The 18542-nt window shown below is 37.9% G+C and overlaps 2 protein-coding genes across 2 annotated transcripts in view; both read left to right on the forward strand.

The window, feature by feature from the left end:
- The window catches only part of ptgfrna (prostaglandin F2 receptor inhibitor a), a 38581-nt gene extending 33469 nt beyond the window's left edge, over window positions 1-5112 (forward strand). The window contains exons 8-9 of the mRNA XM_065293083.2: window positions 2575-2886; window positions 3720-5112. Of these exons, the coding sequence (XP_065149155.1) occupies window positions 2575-2886; window positions 3720-3886 (479 nt within the window). The 3' untranslated portion in view covers window positions 3887-5112. The remainder of the gene's footprint in view (window positions 1-2574; window positions 2887-3719) is intronic.
- A 5135-nt stretch (window positions 5113-10247) lies between these two features.
- cd101 (CD101 molecule) overlaps window positions 10248-18542 on the forward strand; it is a 35397-nt gene continuing 27102 nt past the window's right edge. The window contains exon 1 of the mRNA XM_065293073.1: window positions 10248-10455. Coding sequence (XP_065149145.1) covers window positions 10350-10455 — 106 coding nt within the window. The 5' untranslated portion in view covers window positions 10248-10349. The remainder of the gene's footprint in view (window positions 10456-18542) is intronic.

The raw sequence follows: 18542 nt of genomic DNA on the forward strand, positions 1-18542 counted from the left end.
TTTCCTTGTGTTTGAGGCGTGGTTTACGAATGCCCAGAGCCGTTTATTGGGCGCTACGAATGTCTATCAAATGCATCTGTTCGTAGCTCATAGCAAATTGTTTCAATTATACCAGATGATGTATGTAGAGCGACATCAATTCAAATGTAAACAACTTTTATCGGTACGTGTACACGCAGCTGAAAGCTATGCAACTAAACCGGTAGCTGTATATTGATATTGAAAAGCAACACAACTTAGTGGCACTGTGACAACCACAGTACAGGCATAATGACAATATGATATTAATAAATACCACTTACCATTTATAAGTTAATTGTACTTCGTCGACAACAATGCCTAGCAGGTTGGTCCTATAAAACTCTGTGGCTATCATGTCTTGCCATATCCATACATCCTTCTTGGATATGAAATTGTTTTAAAGCCAAAAGTTGCTCTTTTTTTAAAATAAACTTGTGTTCAAAACTACAGTACTTAGAACATTATCTAAGGCTGCATTGAAAAGTCACAAACTGCTTTGGTGTGTCGCATAGACGTCGTCATTGTCTTGCTGCCCCCACCCCATTCTGTGATTGGTTCCCTATTTCAGTGGCAAAAAAAGGTCCATAGTTTCCATGCTAGACTTGCAACATGAATAAATTTGCGTGCAAGGCAGCATGGGTAAGCCCAGGCTACATAAAATAGTAATGAACCACAAACTAAGCATCCTTTTAAAAGTAGGGGGAAATCAAGGTTTTTATAACTGTAACAATGCATGCATATCACTTTCATATCATAGTCGTAATAATGAGTAATGTTAATTCTCATCACGGTCTAAAGTTAAAAAAAAAATTGTTTAAACAAAAATCTTTTTTAATCTGTGGCAAAATTTCTTCAGCACATCCCTGAATACTCTATTTGTTTAGTTTTTTTATATTTTACCATTAAAAGATGTTTTACTATTTAAAAGATGTTTTACCATTTAAAAGCTCCACAAACTTGTTTTATTTAAGGCAAAGTCAAAAAGATGATATTAGTAAAACTCTGTAGTTTTAAAAAGTACACTTTTAAAGTATAAGTGTACTTTAAAGGAACACGCTCACATTTTGGGAATTAAGCTTAGTCACCTTATCCCCCAGAGTTAGATAAGTCCATACATACCTTTCTCATCTCCGTGCATTCTGTAACTCTATCTGACGCAGCCCACGTTAGCTTAGCTTAGCACAAAGACTGGAAGTTAATGGCTCCAGCTAGCATACTACTCCCAGTAAGTGACAAAATAACGCAAACATTTTCCTATTTATGTGTTGTGATTTGTATAGTCACACCGTGTACAAAAAACAAGGTCATATGACACAGCTTTTAACAGTATACATACTGGGAGCTTTATTCTCAGAAGGCGAAGCACTGCTACATGGGTGGAGTGATTCTGACCAAACTCTCTGCTCCTCACCAGGGGGCTTCTTGGGTGCTGCAAGCAAATCGCTTTGTAAAAGATGGCTGTGTCTCATATGGCCTTGTTATTTGTGCACGGTGTGACTACAAATCACAAAACACAAATAGGAAAATGTTCGAGATATTTTGTCACTTACTGGGAGTAGTTTGCTAGCTGGAGCCATTCACTTCCAGTCTCTGTGCTAAGCTAAGCTAGCGGGGGCTGCGTTAGACGGAGTTACTGCATGCAAGGAGATGAGAAAGGTATGTATGGACTTATCTTACTCTGGGGGATACGGTGAATAAGCTAAATTCCCAAAATGTGGGCGTGTTCCTTTAAAAGTACACTTCTAAACATGAATACCCTAATTTAGTGCCTTAATTAGCTATAATACGTGAAAAATCTATTTGAGTAAATATTTATGATTTTATCCGATTAGTCGATTATGAAAATAATTGTTAGTTGCGATTTCTTCCATTAAATCTGTTTGGCTACAATGGCTGTTTGGTTTAAATGATGGTTTCTTGATGAACTTAATTAGTTGCTTAGTATATATGTACTGTAGATTGTAGATGTGGGCTGGATTTATGTCTGTGGTCAGATTATAATTTTGCCAAACTATGGAGCTTCCACACATACCAGAATGGGCAGACAATTTTATTAAAAGATATAACTGAGCAAGCCAATGCCGTCTATAAAATGTTTGCATACTGAATTGTCAATGTTATTTGCATTTCCTTATGCATATTGGATCAAATTAGTCCTGCCTTTTTGGCTTCAATAGTTTATAGCCATCTTTAGGCAGGGTGCACGATCTTTGAAAGCCAATTTTGACATTTGAAATCACTAAACAAACACGCCCCTGCCCCAATAGAATCGGGACCTTCTTTTGATAGACTCGCCCCACACATACGCAACCCAGGCAATGATGTCAGTTAGTAGACACGCCCCTTACTGCTTGGCCTGAAGTGTTTTTCAAAAATCATGCACCTCGCCTTTAAGAGCCTTGACTTGCCTTGGCATGTTAAAAACATGGATCTCTTTCAGAACCAAAGCCTACAAGTTTAACTCTATTCTCTTCCTGCCTTACACTGCTCTTCAGAAAATGCATTTCTAGTTTTCATGAATATTGAGTTGCTTTTACTCTGTGTGCCCCACAGGTGATGTGGCGTTTGACGTACGATGGTTTCAGAATTCGGGTAGGGCTGTGGATAATGGAGGTGTCGCGCCTCTCGTCAGCATGGACCGCTGGGGAGTGGTAAAGAAGGCTGGTTTAAATGACAGCACTCAGTGCAGTTTGGAACGCAGCGACTGGCACACATTTGTCCTCACTGTGCATAAGACCAACAATGGGTATATGGGAGAATACTACTGTACCGCCACTCCCTGGCTCCTGTCTCCTGCTACTGGAACCTGGACCAGGGGCCAGGACCTCAGCTCTGCTCCTGTTTTTCTCGCTGTAAAAGTGGAATGTAAGCATTTATCTAAAAATTCAGAGTCTATTAACTCTTTCACCGCCAGCGTTTTTAAAAAAAAGTTGCCAGCCAGCGCCAGCGTTTTTCATGATTTTTACCAAAGTTTAATGCCTTCCAGAAAATGTTCTTCTTTAAATATATAAACATACAATATACCAAATGAAAGAACAGACCCTCTGCTTTCAAACAAAAAAAACTGTTTCATCCTACTTTCAGTAGTTCTTTTGTAATCAGCTTTTGAATATGGGTAGGTTTCTGCAAAAACACCACATTTTGAGCAAAAAGCAGAGATAATTCCATTTTTGTGACAGACTTTCATAGAGATCCCATTCAGAGCGATCATTAAAACAGACACGGACATGCAGCTGTTTGCCATAGGGCAATACTTCCGGGTTTAAAAAGGATAATAGCGGTATTGCGGAAAGGCGGAACATCTCGTCATTGGCGGGGAAGCGTTTTCTCTTAATTGACGAGATATCTCGTCAATGGCGGTGAAAGAGTTAATGATTTTGGTTCATTAATGTATTATAAATCTTTTTTCATGAATTTCATTCTAAGCCATGAATACATTTTATGTCACTATGTTTATATGATATTATGGCCTGGTTTCACAAACAAGGCTTCGCTAAAGCCAGGACTAGGCCTTAGTTAAATTATGCCGTTAAAGCATAAACATGCAGTAGAAAATAAGGTTACTTTGTTAAAACTAGTTATATTTTCTAATTACTGTCTAGTACTGTCTCAAGCTAATCCCTTTCCGGGAAACCACCCCATAGTGTCATTATGAATGTTTGTGATTGATGTTGTTAATTATGTTTCTTTTTTTGCAGTGTGGGAATCTTTGAAGATGCCAATAAGTTATGGTGTAGTTTCTGCTGTGATCGCTGGTCTCCTGTCAGTGCTGCTGGGTCTTTTAGTTGCACACTGCTGTTTCTCCAGAAACCCTTTGCACTCACCACGACCTCGCAACAAGCTTATAGACCTAGAGATGGATTAAAGCCATGACATTTCCTACCACTGTAATAATCAAGCCTGCCCAAAACCACTTTAACCCATTTGTATTATGCTGTGGGGGAGAAAGCCTTGATATGGATATGCACATTGGTTAACAAGAGATGAGAACCTGTTCAAAATTATATGCACTCTGAGGATTGGGCCACTCCAACTGACGGCCACTATCTGGTTCCTGTTGTTCACACTAGAAAGAGATGCGTGCTGTCAGGAATCAAGCACTGAAGGCCCTGTTTAATGTTTTTCTTTCAACATGTAAAGTATTCTGACTGCCGAGTGAGCTTTAGGAATTGCATTAGGAATGCCATCTATCATTGCTTACAAGACTGCAATACAGCCCAACCAGCAATGTTATGGTTTGCATAAATAATATTTTTAATGGTAATCATGGGAAGGACTCTAATGAAAGAGCCAAGAATCTTAGAGCTCCTGCACATTATGACTCTGCTGGTTATTAAATGTTATGCTGACTTATTTTTAAACTTTTGTCATCCTGGAGGCTTTGATAGTCATATCCACTGTACTTTCTTTTCCTGTCAGAATATGATATTTCAAAAGACAGATTTAGCCTTTCAAAAGTGTGTGTCATGGGCTAAATGAAAGAAAAATTTTATGTTTGGCTGGTGGACACTTTGGGACTGCACTCGTCTGGGATTCAGAAGTGAACGCTCACAGAAAGTGAACAGACCCAAAATGATGTCAATCTGGACATTGCGTAAGCAGTCTGCTTTGTCTGGTTAGAGACATTTCAAAATTCCTGTTAACTAATAACCACATTGTTGACATTAACATTGTAAAATGCTCTTTGCTTCACACAGACATGAGTATCTATGTAAGTTTATTTGATTTGCCTGATCTTTGAATCACCTCACTGCACTGTTACTAGCACACACTCACATGGTTGTAGTGTATTTTTTTGTGCATATACTGTACTCTCTTTAAACCAGTCATGTGGTCAGCTTTTGTAGAAATGGAAACCATTGGAATACATCTTCAAGCAAGTGTCACCTTCAGAGCCACATTTATATAGAGAAATTAACAAGTTTTACTTTTATATTGTTGGTCTCTGAATATTTTAAAATAGATATTTTTTTTAAATGTTTTTTGAAATTTATACTGTTTTTCCTTATTTTGCTAAAATGCTTTTATTTTGTTTCATTCTGGATACGGATGAAACCAACAAATAAAACTTTTAATATGGAATTATTTTAAGACTGAATCGACTTGAGCTTTTTGACAAAAAAAAACATTCAGGGAAAAGCCTCTGACTGTGTTCACGTCTAAACATTTTTGAAGATTTGTTGTATATCGTTAGACTAAGGGTGCTTTCACACCTGCCTCATTTAGTTCGGGTGAATCGTACCAGAGTTCCATAGCTCACTTGGTGCGGTTCAGTTGGGCAGGAGAGAAGGCAGCAATCGAACTCTGGTGCGGACCAAACAAGCAGGCCGACACCCCCTTGAAGAGGTGGTCTTGGTACGCTTTCAAACAAACTCCAGAGCAGTTTGTTTGTGGTGAGAATATAACAATTCGAGATTGAACCGATCTAACTTCAAAAGTACTGCACATTTTGGACTAAATCAGCTGCTGTAGTCATGAGGAAGTGTTTGTTGACAGTCTCTATTACCAATATTAGCACAATGACAGGTCGCGGACATACCAGGAAACCTCAGGAATTTGGTGTCTTCGCCGTTTGTAGTGCCTTAAAACGTTGTTTTCACCCATAAGAGTGTTTTCACACTGGCACTGTTTAGGTCGGCCAAAATTAGCTTTTGGTCCGAGTACGATTCGTTGGGGTCATCGTGAACACAACAGCGGCACTCTGGTGCACACTTAACGGACACTCTAGGGTGGTTTCACATCTGTAATTCAGTTCAGCTCCGCACCTCCTCCCAACTCCAAGTATGTCCGCGACCTTCCACAGTGCTAATATTGCTAATAGAAATAGTGTTCGCTTGAAAGGGTACCGAGACCACCTCTTAAAGAAGGTCTCGGTCTGCTTGTTTGGTCTGCTTTTGGTGTGTACCCGACACCAAACTTCTGAGTCCGCCCGCACATCCTCGCAACTCCAGGTATGTCCGTGATCTGTTATTGTGCTAATATTGGTAAAAGAAACGATCAACAAACACTTCCTGAAGGAGGTCTCTGTCCGCTTGTTTGGTCCGCTTTTGGTTTGCACTAGCGTTCGATGGCTGCATTCTCACCTGCCCAAACGAACCGCACCAAGTGAGCAAACTCTGGTACGATTCAACCGAACTAAATGAGGCAGGTGTGAAAGCACCTTGGTCTTTTTTTAGTTCGGTTGAATCGTACAACAAACTATGTATAACAACCATGGATGTAATAACAGCACGAAGTCGTATGTCCACGGTGTCTGCTGTATTTTCCTCCTTTTTGTTTACTTCTGGGGTTCAGTTGGAATTTCCCGCACGTTGATTCTGATCAACCGAGAAGCAGTTTAGGAAATACGTTCAGAGACATGTGGCCAATGAGTGATGTGGATCTTATCACATGACAGAATTTTGGTTTGTTTCCACTGGTGCGGACCAGAGCAATCAGTGTGGTGTGAAAAGGAACCAAAACTGCTTAAAAAGCTACAATGTATAATATTTTGCTTTTGGTCCGGACCAAATGAACCGAACTACAGATGTGAAAACACCCTTAAACGGTTCAGAGTTTATAGTCTTTGTTATTATTATTATTATTTTAACTTTTATACCTTTTTATTTTCTTTTTAACCATTACATTTCCACAAATGTCTTTATTTAAACACACAGTGATGACATAGATTTCCTGACACACGACCACAGAGATACATTGACAAATGTTTGTGTAACAATATAGCTGCAAGCAGCGATGCATGGGGCCAAGCACCAAAGGTCCAGCAACCGCATCATCAAGCTCCAAGTACATGCAATTGAAGAATGCAATGTAGCAGATATGTATGGGACATTTTAGCACACAGGACTCAGAAATAAGAATGAACATAATGAATGAATGAATGAAAATATTTAAGTATAATTTTTTTGCATGCTGAAAGATTGACATATAAATGCCATGTGAACCTAGAAAACAACTAAACCGCCACAAAATCATAATAACTGTCAATTAAGAAAACACTTGGACATAGTTACACATGGACTTAAAGCCTAAGAGCACAAAAGAAAATAATCATAGATGACATGGAGATGAATTGTAGCTTTTGACTCTAAATGAGACAAAATTGCAAACAATTTTAATGTTGCCCTGCCATGAATTTGAATCCACTATCTACGTGTTTGATGCCTGTTACGCATTTGTGCATCTGGGAAGGTGTGATTAAACTAACTAGTGGGATTGCCACACACTGGTTCGAGGTAAGGTGGCCTTTTTATGAGGAGTTTGCATGTTCTCCCTGTGTCAGCGTTGGTTTACTCTGTGTACTCCGGTTTCCTCTCACAGGCCCAAAACATGGGTGAAGAAGAAAGAAGGAACCAGTGGGAACCTTAGCATGCTAACCAATTACTGTTCCATGATAAACTAACTAGCATGTCAATAAACATGGGCATGTTCAACTTTGCAGATGTTTGTATGAGGAATGGTGGAGACTCAAATATCTTTTCCGTCGGTTCTGTTTGGCTCGGGCCAAAGATTAAAGGGATAGTTCACCCAAAAATGAAAATTCTGTCATCATTAATTTTCTCACTCATGTTGTCACAGATCTGTAGAATTTCTGTTTTCTGATGAACACAAAGTAAGATATTAGTCCCTTTCACACATACAGTCTTTACTGGTAATTTACTGGTAAATTGCAGTTAACATGTCATGTGTGAACAGAACCTTTCCGGTAAATCAGTGCTCCCAATTTACCAGTAAGACAGGTTGTAAGATTAACGGTAATTTGCCGGTAAGCGCTGTGTGTGAACGAAAAATATAGCATTACCGGCATTTAGATGACGTCAGACCGCTCTGACAGATCGGGCGGGCCAATCAGAAAGTTTTTTATACAGGTGACGCGGTTTCCCCCAGACACGGACGTTTCCACACACATGTTGCTTAAAAGTCGAGCACACCTGAAGTTAACATCCACATTTCTTCACCAAAGTTGTTTAAAACAGCTTACCATCTAATTGCCAAATTGCCGACGTCCTTAGCACACCATCTGTGAAGCCTAATGTGCAAACGCGCAGGTTCCGTTGACGCCGCCTAACGCAATGTTGTTTGGTCACGAGCAACTTTGCGACCGCTTGCCACAGATGTGAAAACAACAAAATACGGACCGTGGATATTAAGTCATAACCCGCCGTTTACAAATACGACACGGACGGAGCTCGCCGGCCGCGCGCCACAGGTAACTTCCGCTTGCTCTCCGAGTTTACCGGTATTTTGATACTGATGTGTGAATGATGTCTTACTGGTAAAAAGACGGAACGTCACTGCATGTGTGAACAGCACATTTTTGTATTTACTGGTAAATTCATTCTGGTAAATTCATGGTAATTTACCAGAATTACTGTGTGAAAGAGGCTATTGTGAGGACTGTTTGTAACCAAACCTATCATAAGGAGCTCATGAATGTTTGGTTTTGGTTATATTAAAATTTCTGGCTCAATAATTGACAATGCATTTGCACACACATTTATTAAATTGACATTAATCTCAAATTATCTAGTAAGAGTTTATTTATAAACTGACAGAATTGATATGGAAATGTACTGTAGTCTATAGGAAACACTACTGAAAAAATCCAGTAGGTGGCAGAAATGCACCATTTTTGCAAAAAGATATCTATTAAATAACTTTTTTAAGTGATCTAATAATCAAAGGTAGTTTACTTAAAATCTGTTAGGCCGCCATGCTACATCAATTTATTCTGTTGGCCACTGTCCACTATTGCTTTAAAAATACTCCTCCAAGAGGATTCATGCGACTGACAACAAACTTGGTGAAGATGATACCAAGACATTGGAGATGCTAAATTGCAAATGGATTTTCGATATCTCGAAAATACATTTATGAAAAAAAGGAAAACAGGAAGAGTCTCATATCAATAAGTAATTTCGATCAAACTTGAGCCGTATGTTTGGTCCCAGGGTCCGATCAAATTGATGTTGCTATTGAGAGTCACAGTCCTTGTGCCACCAACTGCCATGGACTTTGCCATGGATTTTTGGGTATGCACACTTTACAATCAAATCTGAGCATACACACGCTTTATAAATGAGGCCCCTGGGGTTAAAATGGCAAGACATTGTAGATGTTAAGTAGGGGTGAGCATTGGCACTGCCCTCACAATTCAATTCAATTACGATTCATCAGGTAACGATTCAATTCAATTCGATTCTACGATGCATTGCGATGCATCAGAATTCTACTGTACACAACAAGGCATCAGTCAAGTAGTAAAGTCAAGTGCAACTATTCTCAACAAAAACGGAAGCTTAGCAGCTTTAAGACAACGACAATTATATACCTGAGATGAGAATTTTACACACAGCGTAAGTCTTGTCTAGTTTCCCATTAACTTCATAGAATCTGAAATGTGCCCATATGTCCACTTTCCATGGAAAAGGGTGCGTTTTTATTTACACATCTATCACTGTCATCTCTCTCCGCCTCAGCCGTTTTGATTGTTGTTGTTATGCCCCCGGAAGTAATTGAAACTTCACAACTTTATTGTCCACTCGAGGCCAGAAAATAAACAGTTACATAATCGATTATGGCACTGTGCTGCATCGATGCTGAATTGTGCATGCCCGCATTGCGATGCATTGCTGAATCGATTATTGTTGACACCCCTAATGTTAAGGGCACTTCTTTTCTGATTCACGATATGAAAAGGAACAAATCCCAAAGTAAACAATGACGCAAGTTATCGTCTCCAACTTAAAGAGGACATTTCACAAGACTTTGTGTCCTCAGAGTACATATGAGAAGTTTAAGCTCCAAATACCATAGCTAATTTCTTATAGCATGTTAAAATTGCCACTTTGTAGGTGTGAACAAAAATGTGCCATTTTTGGGTGTGTTGCCTAGCAGCCCACTAGGAAAACTCTGGGTGGAACAGATATATATAATCTGTCCAGGCCCGGCCCACATTTAAAAAAATGGTCTGTCCCCTCTGGCATTTGCTAGAATTGCCAGATGACCCCATTTATTCACCTATGATAACTGCCAAAAGAGTAATACTAGTGTTGATTATTTAAAGAGAAGTTGTAGTGCTTTGTGTTTTGTACATTTGAAGAACTTAAAAATAATCCTACATCTGGCCAGTTTTAACAAGTCTGAGATAAGTGTAAAAAGCAGTGTGAGACAACAGGAAAACCACATACATCACACACATCATTTCCTCTTTGTTTTATCGGATGTCTGACTTGCCGACAAAGAGTGTGTCTTTTTTCAGTATAAGAAAACATATCTGAGGTAACAGGTTGCTTTGTTTCCTTTTATAACTTGTACTGAAAAGCTCAATGAGAGAGGAGACAAAAGAATTGGTCAGTGTAAGGATGCTTGTTCTTTGGGGCTGCCATTGGCAACTGCCACTGTTGCTGTGTTTTACTGGGCTTCTGCAATGTGGTAAGAACTCATCAACCTCTTTTCTTCTTCTAAATCACAACCATAAATATAAAATGAATTGGTTATTGGTTATATGTAATCACTCTTTGCATTGAGTTGTATTTAAAGGAATAGTTCACAAAAAAAAGATCCTCTTATCATTTACTTATGTTATTCCAAAACTGTATAAATATTTTTTTCTTCTTTGAAACAATTTTTTTTGCAAATGTAAAAAATTGGTATTGTGCTTTTTTCAGTATTGGAGCTCAGTAAGATGTATTTAAAGCTATATATTGGCATAAGCAGGCCATGTACACTGCAAAGTTTCTGAAGTTAACCTCATAACCAACCGCTCCATTTATGTATGGGAGTCACTTCTGCAAGTGAGATGACTGAGACAGTCTGAGCAATAGCAATGTAGCACTGTCATCATTTCTTTCTTTTTTTGCTCTCCCATGTTATTTAATTGTGCATTAACATTAGTTTCAATGAACTACCATGTTTTTTGTTAATTGTTTTCTTTATTAATATATTGACTAATTTTAATTTATACAACTTGAAATGTGTTAATTGTGAAAAATATAACAAAATTATTTATTTTTTTATTTATAAAATACAAAAATATTTCTTTTCAAGAAGTTTGAATAGAGTCGCTTTCAAACCGTCGCAAAGTTAAGGCTGCTTAAAGGATTAGTCCATTTTCTTAAAAGAAAAATCCAGATAATTTACTCACCACCATATCATCCAAAATGTTGATGTCTTTCTTTGTTCAGTCGAGAAGAAATTATGTTTTTTGAGGAAAACATTGCAGGATTTTTCTCATTTTAATGGACTTTAATAAAGCCCAACATTTAATACTTAACTCAACACTTAACAGTTTTTTCTACGGAGTTTCAAAGGACTCTAAACGATCCCAAACGAGGCATAAGGGTCTTATCTAGTAAAACGATTGTCATTTTTGACAAGAAAAATAAAAAATATACACTTTTAAACCACAACTTTTCGTCATGTAGATCCGGTCATGATGCGCCAGCGTGACCCCACGCAATACGTCATGACGTCAAGAGGTCACAGAGGACGAACGCGAAACTCCGCCCCAGTGTTTACAAGTGTGTTGAAAGAGTACCGTTCCTACGTTGTTGTATGTCAACTGATAATAATTAATATCTTTGTGTCAGTTTATTGTTTACAATGGTCCGCAAATGTGCGTTTTATATATGTAACACGTGACCTCCCTACGTCACTACGCATTTACGTTAGGTCACGCTGGACCGGACCTACACGAAAAGTTGTGGTTTAAAAGTACATATTTTTTATTTTTCTTGTCAAAAATGACAATCGTATTGCTAGATAAGACCCTTATGCCTCGTTTGGGATCGTTTAGAGTCCTTTGAAACTCTGTTGAAAAAAAACTGTTAAGTGTTGAGTTAAGTATTAAATGTTGGGCTCTATTAAAGTCCATTAAAATGAGAAAAATCCTGCAATGTTTTCCTCAAAAAACATAATTTCTTCTGGACTGAACAAAGAAAGACATCAACATTTTGGATGACATGGTGGTGAGTAAATTATCTGGATTTTTCTTTTAAGAAAATGGAATATTCCTTTAAGTTAATAAACTCCCGATAATATTCTGCATTCCTGCAAAATCGTTTTCAGAGTTCAATTGTAAATATAAATGAGATTTATATAAATTTGATGACATGATGAGAAAGAACTGACAACAAAGTCTCTGTTTATGAATTTGTGAAACAGGAAGTGTTTTTATCTGACAAACCGTGTGTGTTCAAGTGTATATGTGTAGTAACTTAAAGGATAATTCCGGTATTTAACACTTTGAGTCTCATTTCTGGTTTGTTTTGGATGAACTACAGTGATGGACACAGAAATTTTGACAATGGGCTGTGTCTTGAGTTTTTGACTCGTTTAGAAGCGTCTCTTGACTGCTTCAGAATGGAAGTCAATGACCATGCACAAACATGTCATTGAAACAACACTTAACGTTCATTTTCAAAACTGTGCTACTCACCGAGTAGTTCGTGGTGTTCGTTGATGATTAAAAACAAATATATTGGCGCAATGTATGATTTCAAACCGTGTTATTTAATATAGTGGAACTATTTTTTCAGATACCTCACAACCGCGTATATACTTCCGCTCTATATTGAGTCTGAAGCGTTAGCACACTCGGCATGCCTGTCTCGACTCACGCGTCCTGCGAGAACAGCATTAGTGAAACAAAACACAAGAGCACTTTTAATAAGGTAGCCTTACATTTTTCTAACAAACAAACACTCCCGTATCAGAAATTAACAGCACAGTAATTACTGACAACGTAAAGGGTAGGCTATTTAAATAAAACAACGAAAATAAATGAACGAAGTTCAACAAACTAATAAAACGGTAGCATACTTTCCAAATTAAGTTTATTTATAACACTTACACCATCCAATATGTTTTTTCATCAGCAGAACAATAAAGAAGATATTTGCAGAAACCCCAGTGCTCTGTCATGCAAGTCAACCGATCCGCACACTTTAAGAGCTAAAGCATATATATCCAATACAACAGTAATCCCCCATAACTCCGTGTGACATGTTGACGTCTTGTGAAGTAAATCAATAATTGTTTGCAAGAAACTGAACGTTATTTACAACACTATTAGCGTGAATTCCAAAGCAGGAAGCGCGCTTTCCGTTTGAGGCGATCTCTTCCACTGGTGGCGTTTGGTGGCTGTTGGCTATGGATGTTGGTCTCTCTGCGCCACCTTTAGAGCGGGAGCGTGAAGCGCACTTCCTGCTTGGCAAAAGCTCTGCATTAACGCTGTGAAATATTAATATATATATTCGAATCTCAAAACTGAAAATCGAATGTCAACCCACGGAACAAATATTCAAATATTCTGGTCCAGCCCTACAAATATGGGAAAAATTTCTTCTGAGAGAAACCGAGTGAAAAAACTACAACCACATGTAAACTGACCCTTTTCTGTTTCCCAGTGGCGGAGTGATATATCAGCGAGCAATGAGTCTTACAAGAGAGATCAATGGAATTTTACAAAATGCCAAATAAAACACGACAGAAACTGTATTTCGCTTCACAACTTGTTTTTAAACATCAACGAACACCACGCACCACTCGGTGAGTAGTACAGTTTTGAAAATGAACGTTGCGTGTTGTTTTAATGACATGTTTGTGCATGGACATTGACTTCCATTCTGAAGCAGTCAAGAGACGTTTCTAAACAAGTCAAAAACTCAAGACACGACCCTTTGTCAAAATTTCTGTGTCCATCACTGTAGTTCATCCAAAACAAACCAGAAATGAGACTCAAAGTGTTAAATACCGGAGTTATCCTTTAATGGTTTTTACATTTTACAAAACAAATCATTCCATTCCAGCATATCAAAAGACAGTATCAATACGTACATGTGTATATATATCCAGGAACAAGTACATGTTCTGTCTACCTGCCTGTTTCCCTTTGTTTTCCCTGTCATCGTCACTTGGACTCCATTTAATTTAATGGGCCGCTAATATAGGTGTTCTCAGCGATATAAAAATTGTCTAGTTATAGTTAGTTAAGCTAATGTCAGCTGACTCACAAGGGGTTAAAAAAACTCTTTTAACTGTAGTAAAAGTCCTTGGGAGAAAAAACCCTTGAAAGAGAGCCAGACATAGCTAATCCTATAGAGGATATACTATATTATAGCCCTTTTCACACAGGCATTCCGGAAAATACACGGAAAATGCATCCTGGATTTTTCTGGGATCGTTTGATTTTTTGTTCATTCACTCTGCCAATGATTTGCCGGCATCTGCAAGTTCCTGGAAAGACACGTGACCTGTTGAAAGTCCTGCCCTATCTTCTACTTAGCATCTTAAGTTGGCATATTATTTATTTTTTCTCTCTCCAGAAACCACTCGTGTGCATTTTTGTTTATGATAAGACTATAAAGGAGTGCGTGAACGCACAGTTCTATGCTGGTGAATGATCTCAGCTTCACAGTGGATATTTGACGAGCTCCCTGATCTCTGCTTTAATCCAGTTTTCAGATATTTCTCATCGTGATTGTTTATATGCATTTAAACCCCTGTTTTGAGGAGCTGAACGATATATCTTGTTGGGATGACACGCAGGCATATTCGTTTATTATAGCTCAAATGAGCACGTGACGCGATATTCTTTTATGCTGCTGAATGATCTCCGTTTCAACGCAGTAAGTGACCAGCTAACTTACCTGATATCTGCTTCAGTCCAGTTTGCTGACATTTCTTGTCGTGAATGTTGTATTGCATGTAAATCCCTTATTTTAAAAAGTTGAACCAACTTCATGTTGCCATGACACGCACGGACGTGAGTCATTGTTTATGCGTCTCATACTGTATATTATTTCCTGATAACTACTTCAATCTAGTTTGCAACATTTCTCGTTGTGAATGTTAATATACATGAAAAAATCTCATTTTAAAGAGCAGGGGGCGTATTACAGAAACTTTCTATCTTAGGTCTTAACTTAAGATATGATGTGTTAAGTTAAGATTTTTCACAAATTCATATTACAGAAGCAAATCTTAAATTGATTTAGGATTCTCATCTTATTTCACCAAATCTTATTTCATCTCTAGTTAGGAAATCCCAAATCGCTTAATCCTGTTCGGCTATCAACTGTCATGTCTGTTACCAAGCAACCAGCAATGCGTGAGCTGCTGCTACAGTAAACAAAAGAATTGTCCTTTTAATTTCAATGGGCCAGAAAAATACATTTTATTAAATTCATAGAAATCATAGTCTGTGTTTTGTGTATTAGTGTTTTAGCACATCATCTATCAGTTACCATTCAATTTAACATTCAGCAAATGTGACTTACAAAAATTAAAAAAATTATTCTTCCTAAGTGCTAGGATACTATTGTACATTTCAACATTTGATAGAGACATGACAAGAAATAGATGCTGAGTCAAGTGTGTACTGTATTCTCCCGCAGCTCTATCATAATGTGATTGTTTCAGCTGGCTCTCATTAAAGTTTTAAGTTAGGACACCTGTGAGGTTACCCTAAAGTTAAGACCGTTTTTAGGATGTTTTGTCAAGTTAGGATGCTTCTGTAATACCACTTTCCTATCTGCAGTTAAGATAAGATAATGCATTTAGGAACATCATTCTGTAATAGCTTTTGTCTTAAATGAGGTCCTAACTGAAATTACCATGGTTACCAAACAGTTAAAGTCGCCATGAAACGGAAGTAGCGATTGCCTTATTTTCCCCGTGGTGACGTATATCCGAATGAAACGGCTTTTGAAATGAAATAAGGCAGGGCTGGATTTGAATTTGTCCATCGAGATCTGATTGGATCGTTTGAAGTTGGGTCGTGTTGCTAATGGCTAATCGCTGCGATCTTCTCCCGGACCCCGCCCACCTGCCATACTTTTGACCGGAAGTGAAGAGAGATCGTTTTGAGGAGGGGAGGAGATTTGCATTTTTGATTAAAGATTATGAGCACACACGAATTTTTAAAAAATAATGAAGCTCACAGATAAGTCATTTGTTAATAATACCACAATATTAAAAAAAATATATATAGTTTTTCATTTCAATTTCATTGCGACTTTAAGATATGATTTTAAAGTTAGGACTTTTCTGTAATACGCCCCCTGAACCATAACTTTTGTTGTAATGATGCTCGCGTCCTCACTTCACGCCCATTACAGCATTGTTTCTGCTTCTTTTTCACACAGAGGGTTTTCCGTGTATCTTACTATGTCCTCTTTCCAGCAACGATCCCAGAAGATTTACAGGGCGTGTTTGTGTTCACACAGACTCTTGTCTGGCAATTTTACGGGTATTTTCTGGGACCAAATGTCTGTGTGAATGGGGTTTAAGTCTCATTGTCTTTGGGTTTGAGGACAGGAAAAGAAAAACTAAATCCTATTAGCATAGGGGCCACTCGCATGTAATACAAGCTTCATACAGTATTGTTGAATGTCTGCTCTGCTCTGGACAAGCTAACTATTGCGGCATAAGTATATTTACTAGATGAATTATGTGAATGCTTTGTTAAAGAGATTTGTCCTTAGTTTAGTCTTAAATTGATCGACTGTGTCTGATTTTCTAACATTGTTGGTTAATCATACCAAAGCTTAGGGGCTAAGTAGTAAAATTATCTACAACCTTTAGTCACTTGAAATATTCTAGGGATCATAAAGTGACCAGAATTTTTTGCGACCACAATGTAAGCGATGGATTTTATTCTGACAATAGTTCTCGAAGATACGCGGGCGCTAGAACATTTAAGATTAGCAATACTTTAAAATGTTTTTAGATAAAATATAAAATATTTAAAGCAGTAGCCAATGTGAAGATGCCAAATTTGTGCTTGTGATCAAACTTCTAAGATGGAAGAATGCTGTAAGATGGAGATGCGAGACATTGGAGATAGGACTATTGAAAGTTAGATCGCTGTCAAACATCACACCTAACCCAGTCAACACTTTGATCTCTCAGTGAAGTCACCATGAGCTTACAAGATCCTCAAAATATTTTTACAATGTGTGCGTGACAGTGAACAAAAATTGTAACCACACAGCAAACTCACGGTTTGCTCATATATTAAGGTCACCATGCACACTCACTGTCAGCTCATAAAGCACATGTTATGAAAAGTACCAAATGTCGCTCAGAGAACTAATATTCTAGCGTCTGCTAATCCGAAAGATGTCGCAGAGACGTCAGCATTTAATTGCAAATAATATACGGACAATAAAAAAATGAAAGAGACATGATTGTCTCTGCATTTAACCCCTCCACTGAGTAGTGAAGCCATCCACTGCAAGTCATGAACACACACAAATGCATATACATGCACATGGCAACTATCACTGCAACACCCCAGCAATCAATGGCACTTCCTGCCAGCTGTGGGAATTGAACCACCAAACTCTGGGTTACACACACAAGTTTGACTCTCTAGGCCACAATGTTTGTACAAAACAAACAGCTTTCTAAAACCTTTATTTAGGCTTCTTGATGCCATAACGTTGTTGACATTTTGAATGGTATATACATTACACACCATGTATATGGTTTTATAAAATACTGTGTAGAAAGTGTCCTAAATTTGATCCTATGATCATTCCTATAATATTTCTTAGAAATGATAAGAAATATTAAAGTGGACAGAGAATGAAAAACCATTTTTACCTTGTCTTTGTTGAATAATGGTAGTCTACCCACATTCACAAACATACAAAAAGTGCTCTACATGCTAAACATCTCAGTCTCATAGAAATTCCTCTTTTAGAAATGTCAGCCAGAAAACGGCCCAATCTGAAAAACTGATGCTTATGACATCACAGGCATCTCCCTGCCCCTCCGCTTTAAAATAATTGGCTACATTTTTTGAGTGGCAGCAAAGTCAGCCAATCAGTAATAAGATTGCAAGTTCAGCCAATAGGGGGAGCCAAATAGGTGCAAAACCGCTTGTTTAAAATCCCCCACCCTAATAGAGCTATCTGAGAGAGGTTTTTAGGAAGCTTCTAAGGCATTACAGACCCAAACAAAGCATTTTTTGTGTACATGTCACATCACAGAACAAGGATAAATACCCCGTTCAATCATTCTATGTCACCTTTAACCTTTTAACCTGCTCAACATTTTAAAATCACAATGAGCTCTCATATAGCCTACACTGTGAATTATCACGGTATGAGAATGGTGTGAATTCACTGTGATCTCGTGTTGACTGGAAGTTCTTGACTGTGGAAGATGGTACAACAGTACTACCGTCTATGGACAAATTATAAACTGATATATTTTGTTTGAAACGATTTGGTTTAATAAGTATCTGTCTTACTGGAGTTTAGCATAAGGAAGTTATTTACCCTCCTAAACTTTGCCCAGAGACTGGAAATAAAAAATAAATGTATTTAATAAATAAAATGTATAATAAAGCATTTGAACCGTCTGCCAATGACATCTTACTAACCATGAAATAAAACAAGGTTAAACCTGAGGCTTGGTTTTAATGTCAGATTTGAGGGTGACGATCTCACACTTTACGTTTTATAAATCATTATTGAGAACAATTTTTCAGAAAAGCTACCAAAAAAATC

Source organism: Paramisgurnus dabryanus, chromosome 15, assembly GCF_030506205.2.
Source record: "Paramisgurnus dabryanus chromosome 15, PD_genome_1.1, whole genome shotgun sequence".
Lineage (NCBI taxonomy): Eukaryota > Metazoa > Chordata > Actinopteri > Cypriniformes > Cobitidae > Paramisgurnus > Paramisgurnus dabryanus.